Source organism: Oncorhynchus masou, chromosome 17, assembly GCF_036934945.1.
Source record: "Oncorhynchus masou masou isolate Uvic2021 chromosome 17, UVic_Omas_1.1, whole genome shotgun sequence".
Classification (NCBI taxonomy): domain Eukaryota; kingdom Metazoa; phylum Chordata; class Actinopteri; order Salmoniformes; family Salmonidae; genus Oncorhynchus; species Oncorhynchus masou.
The window spans coordinates 29,769,269-29,785,405 of NC_088228.1; the positions used below are offsets into that span (position 1 = coordinate 29,769,269).

The 16,137-nt window shown below is 39.7% G+C and overlaps 1 protein-coding gene and 1 long non-coding RNA gene across 3 annotated transcripts in view; one reads left to right on the forward strand and one right to left on the reverse strand.

Annotated features, from left to right (window-relative positions):
* Window positions 1-16,137, forward strand: part of spidr (scaffold protein involved in DNA repair) — an 84,140-nt gene that overhangs the window by 32,714 nt on the left and 35,289 nt on the right. For both annotated transcript variants that reach the window (XM_064992984.1, XM_064992985.1), the window contains 2 exons: window positions 4,710-4,917; window positions 5,207-5,439. In XM_064992984.1, the coding sequence (XP_064849056.1) occupies window positions 4,710-4,917; window positions 5,207-5,439 (441 nt within the window). The remainder of the gene's footprint in view (window positions 1-4,709; window positions 4,918-5,206; window positions 5,440-16,137) is intronic.
* LOC135558826 (uncharacterized) lies at window positions 9,616-16,014 on the reverse strand. Its single transcript, XR_010458402.1, has 2 exons — window positions 11,975-16,014; window positions 9,616-11,845 (listed from the first exon to the last, which is right to left on the reverse strand). It is a non-coding gene; the product is annotated as an uncharacterized LOC135558826 (long non-coding RNA).

Sequence of the window (16,137 nt, forward strand, 5' to 3'; positions counted from 1 at the left end):
CTCTATTGACAAGGTATGACAGCAATTCATGCTTTGGTTTAGTTTCCCTGGCACTGTTTCCACATACTACAGTTTTAGCATTTGTGGCACAAATCCCATTAAAGTCATGGGACCGATATTAGCATTTTTCACGCACCATGTCCAAATCATCCAAAAGTATCTCAAATTGATTGTGAAGCGCAACAGTCACTTATACAGTGCATTTGGAAAGTATTCAGACCCCTTCCCTTTTTCCACGTTACGTTACAGCCCTGTTATAAAATGGATTAAATAAAACATTTCCCTCATCCATCTACACACAGTACCCCATAATGACAAAGCGAAAACAGGTTTTTAGAAATGTTTACAAATGTACCTCGAGAGAATCTGCGGAGAAGAATGGGAGAAACTTCCCAAATACAGGTATGCCAAGCTTGTAGCGTCCCCAAGAAGACTCAATGCTGTAATCGCTGCCAAAAAAGTACTGAGTAAAGGGTTCGAATACTTGTGTAAATGTGATATTTCAGTTTTTTATTAAAAAATAAAAAATAATCTGCAATTTCATGGTATCCAATTGGTAGTTACAGTCTTGTCCCATTGCTGCAACTCCCGTACGGACACAGGAGAGGCGAAGGTCGAGAGCCGTGCGTCCTCTGAAACACAACCCAGCCAAGCCGCACTGCTTCTTGACACAACGCCCGCTTAACCCGGAAGCCAGCCGCACCAATGTGTCGGAGGAAACACTGTACACCTGACGGTTGCCTGGCCCGCCACAGGAGTCACTAGTACGCGATGGGATAGGAACATCCATGCAAGCCAAACCCTCCCCTAACCCGGACGACGCTAGGCCAATTGTGCGCCGCCCCATGGGTCTCCCGGTTGCAGCCGGCTGCAACAGAGCCTGGACTCAAACCAGATTATCTAGTGGCACAGCGAACACTGCGATGCAGTGCCTTAGACCACTGTGCCACTCAGAAGGCCCCAGTCTTATTTTTAATGTTTAAAAATGTCTACCTGTTTTTGCTTTGTTATTATGGGGTATTGTGTGTAGATTGATGATGAAAAAAACAATTTATTAAATTTTAGCATAAGGCTGTGATGTAAGAAAATGTGGAAATAGTCAAGGGGTCTGAATACTTTGAATGCACTGTAGATGATTTGAATATGTGTGAAAAGTGCTAATAACAGTCACATGACTTGAATGCTAAAACATTTACATGTGAAAACAGTGCCAGGGAAACTAAACCAAACCATGCATTGCTGTCATACCATGTACATTGACTGCTTACAGGGTAAGGAATCCAATGCCATTTTGTAATGTTAATTTGGGTGAACTATCCCTTTAAGATGAATACACTAATTGTAAGTCACTCTGGATAAGAGCATTTGCTAAATGACTAAAATGTTAAATGTAAATCTCAATGATATTTTTCTAATATAGGCCTACCTGTACTTTCTGTTTCAAAATGTGTTATAATGCGTTACTGGAACTTATGCAATGGTGTAGTGTATACACAGTCAGAGTAATTGGGGTGTGTGAAGTTGTTTGGGCGCAAGATAGAGGCTGGTTCCAGCTGTTGGGGTTTTAGTTTGGGAGTCCAGCATGCAGCTCTGGAATATCCAGGCTCTGAGCTGGCCTGGCGGAAGTCCAAGGGCCTACTCGGTGCTCTGACGTCAAAAGCTGCTCCAGGGAATGCTGCTTCGGATTCCTCTTCCTGGCAGTGGAGTAGTTAGGTCATTTCCAGCAAGCCGGCCCGGGAAAAAACACTGGGCTTTTTTTCTGGAGCATTTGGGAACAGAGTGGAAGTCAAGAGGACAGGATTGAAAACACATGCGGCTCTTATTGCACACACACACACACACACACACACACACACACACACACACACACACACACACACACACACACACACACACACACACACACACACACACACTACACTGTGTGTGTGTGTATCAGTGGTTTAGCAATATCATAGCAGTTCTCTTTTCTCTGTATTGTTTTTCACCAGCAGTGGAGAAGAGTAGTCTCCCACTGACTTATTGAAAGCAAAATCAATCATTTATACTGAACAAAAATATAAACGCAACATGTAAAGTGTTGGTCCTGTTTTTTTTTTATAGCTGAAATAAAAGTTCTCAGAAGTGCAATGCCACAGATGTCTCAGGTTTTGAGGGAGTGTGCAATTGGCATGCTGATTGCAGGAATGTCCACCAGATCTATTGCCAGAGAATTGAATGTTCATTTCTCTACAAGAAGCCACCTCCAATGTCGTAGAGAATTTGGCAGTATCTCCAACCGACCTCACAACCGCAGACCACGTGTAACCACGCAAGTCCAGGACCTCCACATCCGGCTTCTTCACCTGCAGGATCGTCTGAAACCATCCACCCGGGACAACTGATGAAACTGAGGAGTATTTCTGTATGTAATAACACACTTTTGTGGGGAAAACTCATTCTAATTGGCTGGGCCTGGCTCCCAAGTGGGTTGACCTATGGCTGTGCACCTGCCCAGTCACGTGAAACCTTATATACAGTTAATATATTTCCTTATAACTAATTTCTTATAACTCATTTAAATTGTTGAATGTTGCGTTTTATATATATTTTTTTCAGTGTATAACCTACAGAATCTGTTCTTTAGACCCTATTTCATATTTTGGTAATGAGATATAGACCAACTATTAATCTAGCTTATTTGCCTAATGCTGAACCTCGTAGCCATTCATTCTCTTACATTTCAAATCAAAGTTGATTTGTTACGTGCGCGGAATACAACAGTGAAATGCTAACTTACAGACTCAAAAAAGATATTAGGTGAACAATAAGTAAATAAATAAATAAAAACAACAGTAAAAAAAGACAGTGAAAAATAACAGTAGCGAGGCTATAACAATAGCCAAAAAGAACAGCCAGAAGTGGAAAAACCCAGGAATTCATCAAATTAGCGATGCTTGTAAAATTGATCTTTTGTCTATCGGCTTCCTGTGTGACACGTGAATTGTTCTCTCCCCATACTCCTTCACTGAGTGGGCCGGGCCCCTCCCTCCTTCCACCTCCCACTCCTTGTGAGTGGGCAGAGAGCATAGACAGCCAGCAGCAGAGTGGAAATACCTGCAGACATTATTCACCTCACTGACTCGGCCTCTGACGAAAGCAGCCGCTCCTTAACCGAACTACCTGTCTGATGACACGTAGTGAACGTGTACAAGTTCCCAGCAGTCACCTGCACTGTGCAGGGTCACACTTCCTGTTGCTCCTTTAGGATAGCCTTGACACTGATAGATTAAATGTAGAAAACAGGTTTTTCAAAACCTTGATACTGACTAACTGAGTGTAATGAAGCACCCTATTTATATTAATAGGCTTTATTAACATTGATAAGTCTTAGGCTAAATGATAACTAAAACATTGCACGTGTGGAACTATAGTGTGTGCACTTGTTCACTTCTGGACAACATTTAAAACAAGCTATTATTTATACTTTCCTGATGATTGACACTACCAGAAATGTGCACCTCCTGAATATTAGATAACATATATTTTTTTTAAAGTTTGCTCTATTCCCTCAAATATCAAATTTGTTATATTGAAAGCAACTGTCGTCTACATTGTATGAAGTGTGATTTTATTACCCTGGCTCCTCCATCTTATCACCAGTCAGAGGCAGGCGGGCACATGTAAGCTGAAGCCACAGAGACTGCGGTTGACCCTGAGTCAACTATAAGCCATGTTATTACCTATGTCACATCAAAATAAATATTGAGTCAGACCTTTGTATCATCCACATAATAAACACTTAGAGAAATAATGCAATCTGAATTAGATGGATTGCTTTCAAAAGATGGACATTGTCTGGTAAATTATTGTTCAGATGGGTGTGAAGTGAATATTCTTAACAAGCTGAAATGCTTGACTGTTGATAAAACATGTTTTAAGTATTTTTCTCTAGCTACTTGATTAATGTGAGTATGGTTTCTCCTGATATAAAAGGGAAACAAAAAATAGACCTTGATCAGCCTCTTTACATGCAAAGGATCGTCAAATGACATGCAATGCACACATTTCCTTTCTAGTTTTATTAAGCCCCAACTGAAATGTACGCAGGCTGCTATTCTGAATTTGAATTGAGGGTGTTTATAAAAAATAACAGGGAGAAAGAAAGTGTTAACAACCACATAAAAAAAACCAGCTCCACTATCTGAGGGATTTGGAGCATACTGTGAAGCATGTTTGGTCAGGATTGCCGCTTTTCACAGTATCCGGAACATCCTGTCTGAATTCACTGTTGTGGAAAAGAAAAATGCAGCTTTCTATACAGCCAAAGATTCCAAACTTATCAGTTCAATTGCATTTTTCCATGGAGCATGGGGGCAGGCTAACCCACCTGAATCTGCTACGTGCCTGGGGGTAGGGTGTTTAGAGAGTGAGGAGACCGATGGAGGTGGAGGCGGCTGCCTGCTTATCAATCGATCTACATTTGACATTCATCATAAGTCTTCTTCAGCCTTCCTGCCGCTGCAGTCTTATGCAAGAACAGAGCCTCCCCCCTAAATCTATACTTTTAGTTTACTCAATCTTTCCACTCCTTTTAACCTGAATGTTGCGTGTGTGACAGATGACCGAGTCAAATACCATCTATAGTTTTCTGTCAATTTACTTAACAAGATTTGTTACAACACAACTTATACTCTATATTTCAAAATTAACCCTTTTTTTCTCTACAGGCAAAGTCTCCTGATTGAGGGCCAACATAATAGCATTATTCTCAACACACACTTCAGCCAGAAGGTATACACTGACACCAAGCAAACCAGCATGTCCCTCCCCAGAGCCCTGGTCCCAGTGGAGAGATGCAACCCATACTCTCTGACCAGGTCATTTGGCCAGCTTGAGATCAACAAGACTTCAGAGGGAGATGGCACGGTCAAACAGGTGGGTTGGGTTTCACTATATTTACTGGCAGATATTCCACCTAAAATGGACAATAAAGTTATATTCTATTGATGTTAACCCAGGTTTGATTAGCCCTATTATTTTGGTGGTCTGCACTCTACAGTCACAATTAGTACCAGTGGGGTAAAGTATAGTGTGGGCTAACCTGCTATGTTGTCAGTGTCTCAAATCTTAATTCGGTAACACAAATTTTCTCCCATGTTTGTCCAGGTACAATATGATGTCCGGGTCCAATAAGTGTGTTTTTTTCCTCTATCCAAATCTCCAGTCTTTATGCAGCCAGGGTGTCCCAGGTGCAGCCAGCAGCGGAGGGTGTCATTCGCTCCTGGAGGCCATCGAGGGCCTGGGCCAGGCTGGGTCAGTGGGGCAGGATGTGGAGGTGGTGGTCCAGAGGGTCTACTGTACCCCCATCAGGGAGCGCTCCACTGGGGCTTCACTCAAGTCCAGAGCTCCAGGCCGATCCCCTAGAGTGCCGCCTCCTCTCCAGAAGGGCAAGAGCAGGTAGAGTCCAGCAACATGTCTGATATCTTGTTTAATCTACCATGAAGTCCCTATGAGGTTGAATATGATGGCCCGTTGTGAGTATTTACATGGTAAACTAACTGTAAAGCCGGGCGTACACTACAAGATTTTTGCCCTGATTTAGCTGTCCCAGACAAGTTTATGAGATCCGAGACAAAATTCCCCTACTCGGGTCGTGCAGTCTCCTCTACTCTCGTTTAATGTGAGCAGGTCAGAGACTCAATCTGAGGGCTACTGATCCCGTGTTTGAGTTGTCCCAGACGTCCCGTAGTTTGAGATGTGCAAGTTTTGAGAACGGTGATCAGCAATAGCCAATGAGAGCTCGCCAGAGAAGAAGCCAGTGAGGTGACAACGTTGTATCTCATCACCCAGAATGTGTAGATTACTTGAGCAGGGGAAATGACTACTACTAGTATGCATTTGTAGCCTACTTGCCTTTAACCAAAGCCAAAGAGTCTCGTTGCTTGTGAACTTCAGAGCTGTAATGTTATTTAATTTAAAATGTATTGGCTGGAAACATTTGAGTCAGGCTCGTTTTTAGCTATGTTAACAATCTAATCACATTGTTTTCACAAGACTACGGGGTATGTAGAATCCTCACAAAGGGAAGACCCGGAGTTCTTACTGGTTGGTAGGTGATCAAATACTTATGTCATGCAATAAAATGCAAATTAATTACTTAAAAATCATACAATGGGATTCTCCTGATTTTTGTTTTAGATTCCGTCTCTCACAGTTGAAGTGTACCTATGATAAAAATTACAGACCTCTACATGCTTTGTAAGTAGGAAAACCTGCAACATCGGCAGTGTATCAAATACTTGTTCTCCCCACTGTAGTTGATTCCCTACTAAGGGAATTTATATAATTTATTTTATATTGTTGATTTCCGTTTTTATGGCTGGATTCTGTGAGGGCACAAATTTTCCAAAATCTGGACCAGAATGAGGTTCTCCGTATACCTATTGTTCCTGCAGTGATGGAAAAATATATATATATATTTAATCTTTATTTTACTAGGAATGTCAGTTAATTAACAAATTATTATTTACAATGACGGCCTACGTCGGCCAAACCCAGACGATGCTGGACCAATTGTGCGTTGCCCTATGGGACACCCAATCACGGCCGGTTGCGATACAGGCTGGAATTGAACCAGGGTGTCTGTAGTGACTCATCAAGCACTGAGATGCAGTGCCTTAGACCGCTGCGCCACTCAGGAGCTTTCTTCATCAAATGTTTTCATAATTGATCTGCAGATAATCACCAAAAGGCTTCTGCCTACCAGTAACCTATGCAAATTAGGGAGCCAAATGAATGGCTCTCTTACTAATGGATTCGGTAGGCTACATCTTTCACATAGGATTTATGTTATTTTGCTTGTTAAAAAAAAAGACCAACCAGCTTCATGAGACAGTCACCTGGAATGCATTTCAATTAACAAGTGTGCCTTTACATTTGTGTATTTCTTTCCTTCTTAAAAACTTCTTAGGGCTGCAATCCCGTTAACGGGATCGATATGACAACAGCCAGTGAAAGTGCAGGGTGCCAAATTCAATCTCATAATTAAAATTCCTCAAACATACATGCATGTCATACTGTTTTAAAGGTAATCTTGTTGTTAATCCCACCACAGTGTTCGATTTCAAAAAGGCTTTACAGCGAAAGCACAAGCGATTATGTTAGGTCACCACCAACTCTCAGAATAATTCAGCCATTTTTCCAGCCAAAGAGAGGAGTCACAAAAAGCACAAATAGAGATAAAATGAATCACTAACCTTCTATGATATTCATCAGATGATACTCATAGGACTTCATGTAACACATTAAATGTATCTTTTGTTTGATAAAGTTCATATTTATATCAAAAATTCTCAGTATACATTGGCGCGTTATGTTCACTACTTCCAAAAACATCTGGTGATATTGCAGAGATCATTTTACAGAAATACTCATTATAAATGTGGATAAATACAATTGTTAGACATGGAAATATAGATATACCTCTCCTTAATGCAAATGCTGTGTCAGATAAAAAAATAAATACAAAAAAAATGCAATCTGAGACGGTGCTCAGAAAATAAGTAAAATGATCTGCCATGTTGGAGTCATCAGAAATCGCATTATAAATATTCCCTTACCTTTGATGATCTTCATCAGAATGCACTCCCAGGAATCTTAGTTCCACAATAAATGCTTGATTTGTTCGATAATGTCCATTATTTATGTCCAAGTAGCTACTTTTGTTAGCTCGTTTAGTACACAAATCCAAAAGCTCGTGCAGGTCCATCCGAACGCCGGAAGAAAACTTTAAAAAGTTATATTACAGGTCGACGAAACTTATCAAACTAAGTATAGATTCAATCTTTAGGATGTTGTTATCATAAATCTTCAATAAAGTTCCAACCGGAGAATTTCTGTGTCTGTAGAGAAGTCGTGGAACGCAGGTCGCGATCATGTGAAATGCGCTTGACCAGGACCTGGCTCTCTGCCAGACCACTGACTCAAAGAACTCTCATCTGGCTCCACCACACAGTAGAAGCCTCATTCAAGTTTCTAAAAACAGTTGAAATCTAGTGGAATCCCTAGGAAGTGCAACTTTATCCATATGCCACTGTGTATTCAATAGGGGCTGGGTTGAAAATTGACCAACCTCAGATTTCCCACTTCCTGTTTGGATTTCTTCTCAGGTTTTCGCCTGCCATATGAGTTCTGTTAGACTCAGACATCATTCAAACAGTTTTAGAAACTTCAGTGTTTTCTATCCAATACTAATATTAATATGCATATATTAGCAACTGGGACTGAGGAGCAGGCCGTTGACTTTGGGCACCTCTGGGCACCTTTCATCCAAGCTACTCAATACTGCCCCTGCAGCCATAAGAAGTTTTAATGTGTTTGAGCCAATCAGTTGGCCCAAGCAAGTCTCTTCTTATTATTAGTGTCCTTTGGTAGTGAATTCTTTGCAGCAATTCCACCACGAAGGCCTGATTCACACAGTCTACTCTGAAGCATTTTTTTGGGCTGCAATCTGAGGTGCAGTTAACTCTCATGAATTTATCCTCTGCAGCAGAGGTAACTCTGGGTCTTTCTTTCCTGTGATATGGACTTGGTCTTTTTACCAAATTGGACTATTTTCTGTATACCTACCTTACCATGTCACAACACAACTGATTGGCTCAAATGCATTAAGAATGAGTTTTTTTATCAGCCACACCTGTTAATTATAATGCCATCCAGGGGACTACTTCATGAAGCTGGTTGCGAGAATGCCAAGAGTGTGCAAAGCTTTCATCAAGGCAACGGGTGGCTACTATTTTGGTTACTACATTATTCCGTTAGTGTTTTTCCATAGTTTAGATGTCTTCACTAATATTCTACGATGTAGAAAATAGTCAAATTAAATAAAGACCCTAGAATGGGTACGTTTGTCCAAACTTTTTACTGGTACTTTATACAGTTGAAGTCGGAAGTTTACATACACCTTAGCCAAATACATTTAAACTCAGTTTTTCACAATTCCTGACATTTAATCCTAGTAAAGATTCCCTGTTTTAGGTCAGTTAGGATCACCACTTTATTTTAAGAATGTGAAATGTCAGAATAATATAGTAGAGAGAATTATTTATTTCAGCTTTTATTTCATTTGATCACATTCCCAGTGGGTCAAAAGTTTACATACACCCAATTAGTATTTGGTAGCATTGCCTTTCAATTGTCTAACTTGGGTCAAACGTTTCGGGTAGCCTTCCACAAGCTTCCCACAATAAGTTGGGTGAATTTTGGCCCATTCCTTCTGACAGAGCTGGTGTGACTGAGTCAGGTTTGTAGGCATCCTTGCTCGCACACGCTTTTTCAGTGCTGACCACACATTTTCTATTGGATTGAGGTCAGGGCTTTGTGATGGCCACTCCAATACCTTGACTTTGTTGTCCTTAAGCCGTTTCGCCACAACGTTGGAAGTATGCTTGGGGTCATTGTCCATTTGGAAGACCCATTTGTGACCAAGCTTTAACTTACTGACTGATGCTGTTAAAGGAATTCTAAATTCCTCTGTATTGTTTCCCAATCAGAATGAATTACTCTGTCAATGTATTCTATGGGATTGTAAGACCCAATATTTCTCTAAGAATGGACAGAGCCCCGGTCTTAAAAGTCAGGTAACAGTGTTTAATTCAAGAGAGTACTCGTATATACACATTTTACCACAGGTTATAAACTGAAAATGACGTCAGTGTTTTCTAATGTTCTATCTCTTCATGACACCGGTAGTGAGGCCCTATAGTTCTCGAGCCTTCCCTCCTCGCCTGTAGCCAAGGTCAGTCCGTGTAGATAGCATTCTAGACAGTCTAGAGATAGTCCGTCTCTGCCATCTGGAGATAGTTCATCCATTTGTACCAAGGCACTGTTCTAAACTCCTGACTATATTATATACAATTGGGAATGGGAGCAAGAGAGAAAATTCATATATGTACAGTACATAATAGCATTTGGACTAGTCAGTCCTGATTGAAATGTATACATAATTAGTCATCATTGATAAAAATTCCCTTAACATATCCACCCTTTGATTAAATATTATACATTCAAACACACATTGTAGTTATATTGTAATATTGAAAAGCCCATTTCTATTTTTATTAGAGATATTTCGTGTCATCAAAACATCACCTAAACATAACCCAACACTTGCATTCGCCATAACTGTTTCTCAGGCCTACATCAGAATCATAACTCTTCTTATCAGGATTTTCGTTACAATCTTTATTAAAAAACAGTCTAATATTGAGATGGGATACAACCTAGCCTGCCTAAACATCAAAAATGGTCTTATCAAACATAAATTCCCCACAAATAAAAGATCCAGATTCATCCACTTGTTCTGTAGACATGCATTCAGTCCTCCACGGGTCAGAACCTGGAATCCGCTGGTACCTCACCATCTATTGCCATCGATTTCCTGGAAATAAGGCCTCATACACAGGGAATTAGACAACAGCCCCATAAAACTAAAACAGTCACACAGGTGAATGTAGCCCATAATACAATGATCATAATATTTTTTCCCATTTTCCGAACATACTTATCAAAACAATTAGTCAGAGAAGTATCCACCCCAGAGTTTTCTGCCAAACCGTGAGCCAGGGTGGTTAAACCAGCTGAGGCTTCGGGCACTGATTCGTCCGGAGCTGTGTTATTTGGGATGTAAGCACAAACATGGTCCCGATAATCACGCGTACTTCTCCCTTTTCAGCCATTAACATATCTAATGCAATTCTATTCTGCCAAGCCATCCAGCTGGTTGCTTCAGTCTGTTCTGCAAAACCTTTAATAGCATCTCTGGTATACTTGTTAAAGCGCTGTTGATTATCATAAATATAATTAATCCAGTCCATGTTCTTATTGAGAGTAGACCCCCCGGAAATGCTTAACTCTAATCCTGCTAGGATGTGATTTCATGCTTTGACTCATCTGGCACCCCCCTTGGAACCCCAATGTTATCAATGTATACTTAGTCAATAAGAGACCCGGATGGAATAGCTCTTTTCTCCCATTTGGCGATACTTCATGTCTTGGTGTTTAATGAGTGTGAAAGGCATTACAATGGAGCATAATCCTGTCCAATCTGTCGGGAAAACCTCGCCCTGACATAATTTCCCAAGAGTACTGTACCGGGCCAAACGGTAATAATCTCCTCCGGTCACTGTGAAGGGACGAACCTGGGGATTTAAATAGTGCAAATCAATACAACTGTCATTATCTGGCATTCCTGCTTTCGTGAACAGCTTTACCATACCTCTACCCAGAACCGTACTAGGGTGTCGACCAAGAACTGGTCATATCCATCATACCACAACCCTAGATTCTCCTTCATTACTGTTTAAAGGTTTCGGTGTATCTTTATGCAATGCATCCCTCTCTCCGGATTACAATCAAAAACTCTCACCTTCACTATACTCCACCTCCTTCCATACTGGGTGAGTGGATTCATATAGCCCTCTCTCTCCAAATGAGCTATGACCTGTGTCCACGATCAATATGGGAACCTGCACCAATATATGCCATAATGGCTCAGAGTCCTAGACTGCCATGTAGTTAGAGACTCCATTTTGGTCTAATAAAACTCCATTGAGAGATCCTTCCCAACCTCTACTCTAACTTCCTGTCTACCCAGATCTAGGGATCTCTTATGCTTATTTTGGAACAAAATCCTCATCGTCTAAACCATGGGTCAAATTACCACTCTCCGCATACTCAAGTAGGACGTGCTGTATCAGGAATATGTCACCCACGATAAGACAGCTCAGACGAACAGCTTCCATGTGAAGCCCCACCCTCTCCCCGAGAACACATCACTTAGCAAGAGCCAGACATATCTTCACTTCTATGAACAAAAACAGGGGTGACAGGACAGGGAGGGTTACTTCTTTCGAGAGATGGCCCCCGGAATTCTGTTAATTCCAGTTCTCCTCTCGAACACTGTTTATTGTTCGACAGTGTCAATGTGTCTTACCCTCACGCCGTGCGATATGAATCCGGGTAGCTCTTTCAGCTAGCTGTCACCAGGAGTCCTTGGTATGGTCCCCCCAACAAGCCTCTGGGACTGGATTGAGTGACTTCACCTGTAGTTCACCTGTAATGCATAAAATCCTGGGCATACAGGCTTGGTTAACAAACAGTTTCTCATATGTTTTGTTTTATCTGATAGATAAAAATGTTTTTATTTATTTTTTATTATTAGTTTCTTATCCAATAGGCCACTAACTTACCCACCCCCCTTTTGATACCTGGCTCTGCCCAGGTATCAACCTTATATAACCTAAATAATGACTTAGGTAGGATTAGTAAATTATCCTTATTTTCTGACATTATCATGTATGTCCAATTCTCTCTTGGGCATCCATTCATCCCAATCCTGTATCAATTCTCTGTCCAGTGGCTTATCTAGTTTAAGACGTTTCTGTGTTATTTATGTATGTTCTTAAATATATATATTTACCGATTTTAAACAGTAATTCCTTTCTCTGCTATCTCTCAAAATGCCACTAAGCGTCTCACTGTTTAAAATCAAATCCTTGATTTTAGAGAGAGAAAAAAACATGTCTGTAAGTGGCCATCTCTAAAGTCCTTACATTTCCTTAATCAATCTATCTTAATCCTTACAATAATCCTAAATCACCACAGATGTCCTATATTCCTGTCAAATTTAATACAATTTAAAATACCTCCTAATGGTTAACCAGAGCCTGAACAAATGCTAACCATATCGAAATTCTTCCTACACTTTACCAGCTCTCTACTTCAGGGATCCGCAGTGTTCTATCTGACAATAACATGGAATACCTTATCTACAGTAATTTATCACCCCTATTTATTCTCTATGATAAAGAGAACTATTTTCTGTTGTAATATCAAATCCATAATAGCCAATTCAAAAACTTCCCAGCTAATATTGTAAATCAGCTTCAGTGATTCAACCAATAATTCTAACCCCAAACTAGCATTCCATTATAACGAATTTACCTTAAAATTAGTAACCCAACTGACCACAATTTATTATACAAATGGCTCTCCCCCGGGGCTGATCAGACCCCAAAAGATAGCCACGATAAGGTCAAAAGGTCATACCATATTAGACATAAAGAACCCTTTATCCTTAAAATTAAAATAATCACCTGTGTAATTAAAACCCATAAAATAAAAACTCATAAGGTTCCATATGTGAGCGTCCTCTTTAAAATACCTTTGTACTAAAACAAATAGTTCTAACAATTGTTTTATGTGTATATATTTGCAGACCTTTTTCAATTTGGTCGTTTATGGCCGCTCTCTCCCCCACTCTCCCCAAAATTATAATCCCAGGAGACTTCTAAAAGAGAGACACAACACGCCTAACTAGCATTCACTATGCTACTTCGATTCAGAAACTCAATTAAGTGAACTATAACTAAAAACCTAATTATAATTCCCCTTTGACTCAAATCATTAATCATAAGTTTTTTAAACATTGTCTACGTATGTGTTTACTTAAATGAACATGCTACCCTTAGATACAATTAAACCTGATACCATTATTATCCAATGTATTACTTTTCCCCTCTGCCTCAAATGTCGTACATTTCTCAGTGTAAGAAATCCATAATTTAATCCCCGATATTTAATAAATATGTATTCGCATTCTCCCATGGCTCCTTTAATTTACTTATTTTAGGTAACTCCCATCCGTCCCGGAACAAAGAATCCTACCTAAACACGCCAGAATACAATGTTTAACTAAGTTAAATCAAACCCTAAAATTCACCATAACCAGTAAACAAATAAACAAACCACTTTTATCAGCTAAAAACAAACTATACGAAACCTCACTACTATAATGCTTCAGATGGCAAAATTACTCAGAGACTCACGTTTACATCTGTTAGTTCCTCAAGAAAAAAAACTTGCCCCTGTTACGGGCGTCTACGTATCAGGGGAAAAGCTCGAATAACCAAATTCAACCTAGCTAATTTCCCTTCTAATTTCCCTTCTCAACTTTAAATACCCTAACATGGTTCCCCACATTGGAGACAGTGCTCAAATTCACTGGTGTTACATAAACAATCAAACCTGGAATCACAACCATCGGAATCCATTACCACGATGTTTTACGATTCAGACATCCAGTCTCTCTCTCCCATAGCCTAATTCAATCCAAACAAACACCACAAATCTTATGATGCCTACCTAACGTATCAGCTGCTAGTTTTTAGCATCTTTCCTGACTATCCTGGCGACTTCTCAAATTACTGTTAAAAATGTATTTTGTAATTTTTATCAACTTCTGAAAAGTAACTCGAAACTAATGCACCCATTTTCCTTCTAACAGACAAACAATTTTCTCCGTTACTCTCAAGTCCCAACGTAATTTCTGTGGCGACCAAAAGTGCTTTGCGAGTGACGTCATCAACAAGCGCTCAACCTTGACTCAATTCGCAACGATTTTCAATGAGTTGTAAATAATTGTTGGCTGTCTGCAGCAACAGTATTTCGGGTTCGATAAACCAAACCTAATTTACCACATCTGTTGAATCCTGAATTATAGTTTACAACATCAATCAACATCTCTCACCTCCCAATTCGCTAATTTTATAAGAACATTTCGATGGGCACAAATCTATCGTAATTGTTTCTCCGTTATTATTCAGAATTCATTTGATTTAAGTTACTGTCCCGTTTTTGATTTAACATTTTAATTACGACTCTATTCCCAATATATTATTCCCAACAGATCATTTAGTGAACAGACATCGTCTTGCATCAAAATTAGCTTCGTTCTTATTTTAAGTTGAATGAATTAGTCTTTCAATTTGAACCAAACTAGTGACTATAACTTTCTCTGCAAAACAATTAGTTTAATTACAACCAAAAAATCAGATAAATATATTTTTTTAGTTAATGCCTCGGCTGGGAACCGAACCCTGGACTGTAGTTCGTAAGACTGCTACGCTCACCACTATACCACCAATGGTATGGAACTGACTGAGATTCTCCGCAAATAGACCCATTTTACAGCTATCTGTATTTGTTACTCCGGCATCTGGACAACAGAAAATAGCCCTAATTTAAATGCCCAAAGTTTTCCCTCAGTTAGGATTCTCATTAATCTCGCTCTCTTTGTATCTGACCCTTATTTTTCTTTACCCGATTGTCGCCTCTGACCTTCCCTTCAGTTAAATTACAATATTGGTGGTGACATCTTTTGCAGGGAGTGTTACACTCCCGGGCGAAATATCCAATTTCGTTACAATTAAAACATTTTCTCTTTCTCTTTTGACTCGCCTTATCCACTTTTCTCAATACTGTCCTAATCAATTCCTCCAGATCATTTTGGGCAAAATAGCGTATTACCTCAATTGCCTCGCCATTATTTTTAATGCCTTTTTTCGATTCTATCTAAAACACATTTTAAGGTTTCAGTTCATATTTTATACTAACACTGGCGACTGTATTTTTCGGGCAAAACATGCAAATAGGTGAATTACAATCTAAAATCAATTTTAGTCTATCGGTTTCAAAGCTGAAATACTGTATCTTGGTGTTCCGCTATTAACATGATTGTGTTTCCCCGCCAATAATTATATTATTATAATTGTCCGTAGTCGCAAAACTTCGACACAGGGAATTCCCAGAAAATCGTCCTAATTTAAAACCCTTCCTGGCTATATTCATAATATCAGCTTCCATTCAGGTTCTTTGTCTGAGTCAGATTTTGGACGCCTCCCTTCCATTCTCTTTGTTCTCCTATAACGGTAATCTCCTGCTAGTTTCCGCCACTTCTTTTGAGGAATTTCTAAACATCCTTACCGTTACTTAGCTATGATATTTAATCACTTATCTATGCCTTACTATATTTAATTTTAACCTCTTGATACTCCCCATCCCGGATCCGGGATCGTGAATAAAGCCTCAGGCTCATTAGCATAACGCAATGTTAACGATTTCTGAAAATCGCAAATAAAATGAAAATAATGCGCCTGCTCTCAAGCTTAGCCTTTTCTTAACAACACTGTCATCTCAGATTTTCAAAATATGCTTTTGAACCATAGCAAATCACTAATTTGTGTAAGAGTATGCTAAGCTAGCTTAGCATTTTGAGTAGCATTTAGCACGCAACATTTTCACAAAAACCAGATAACC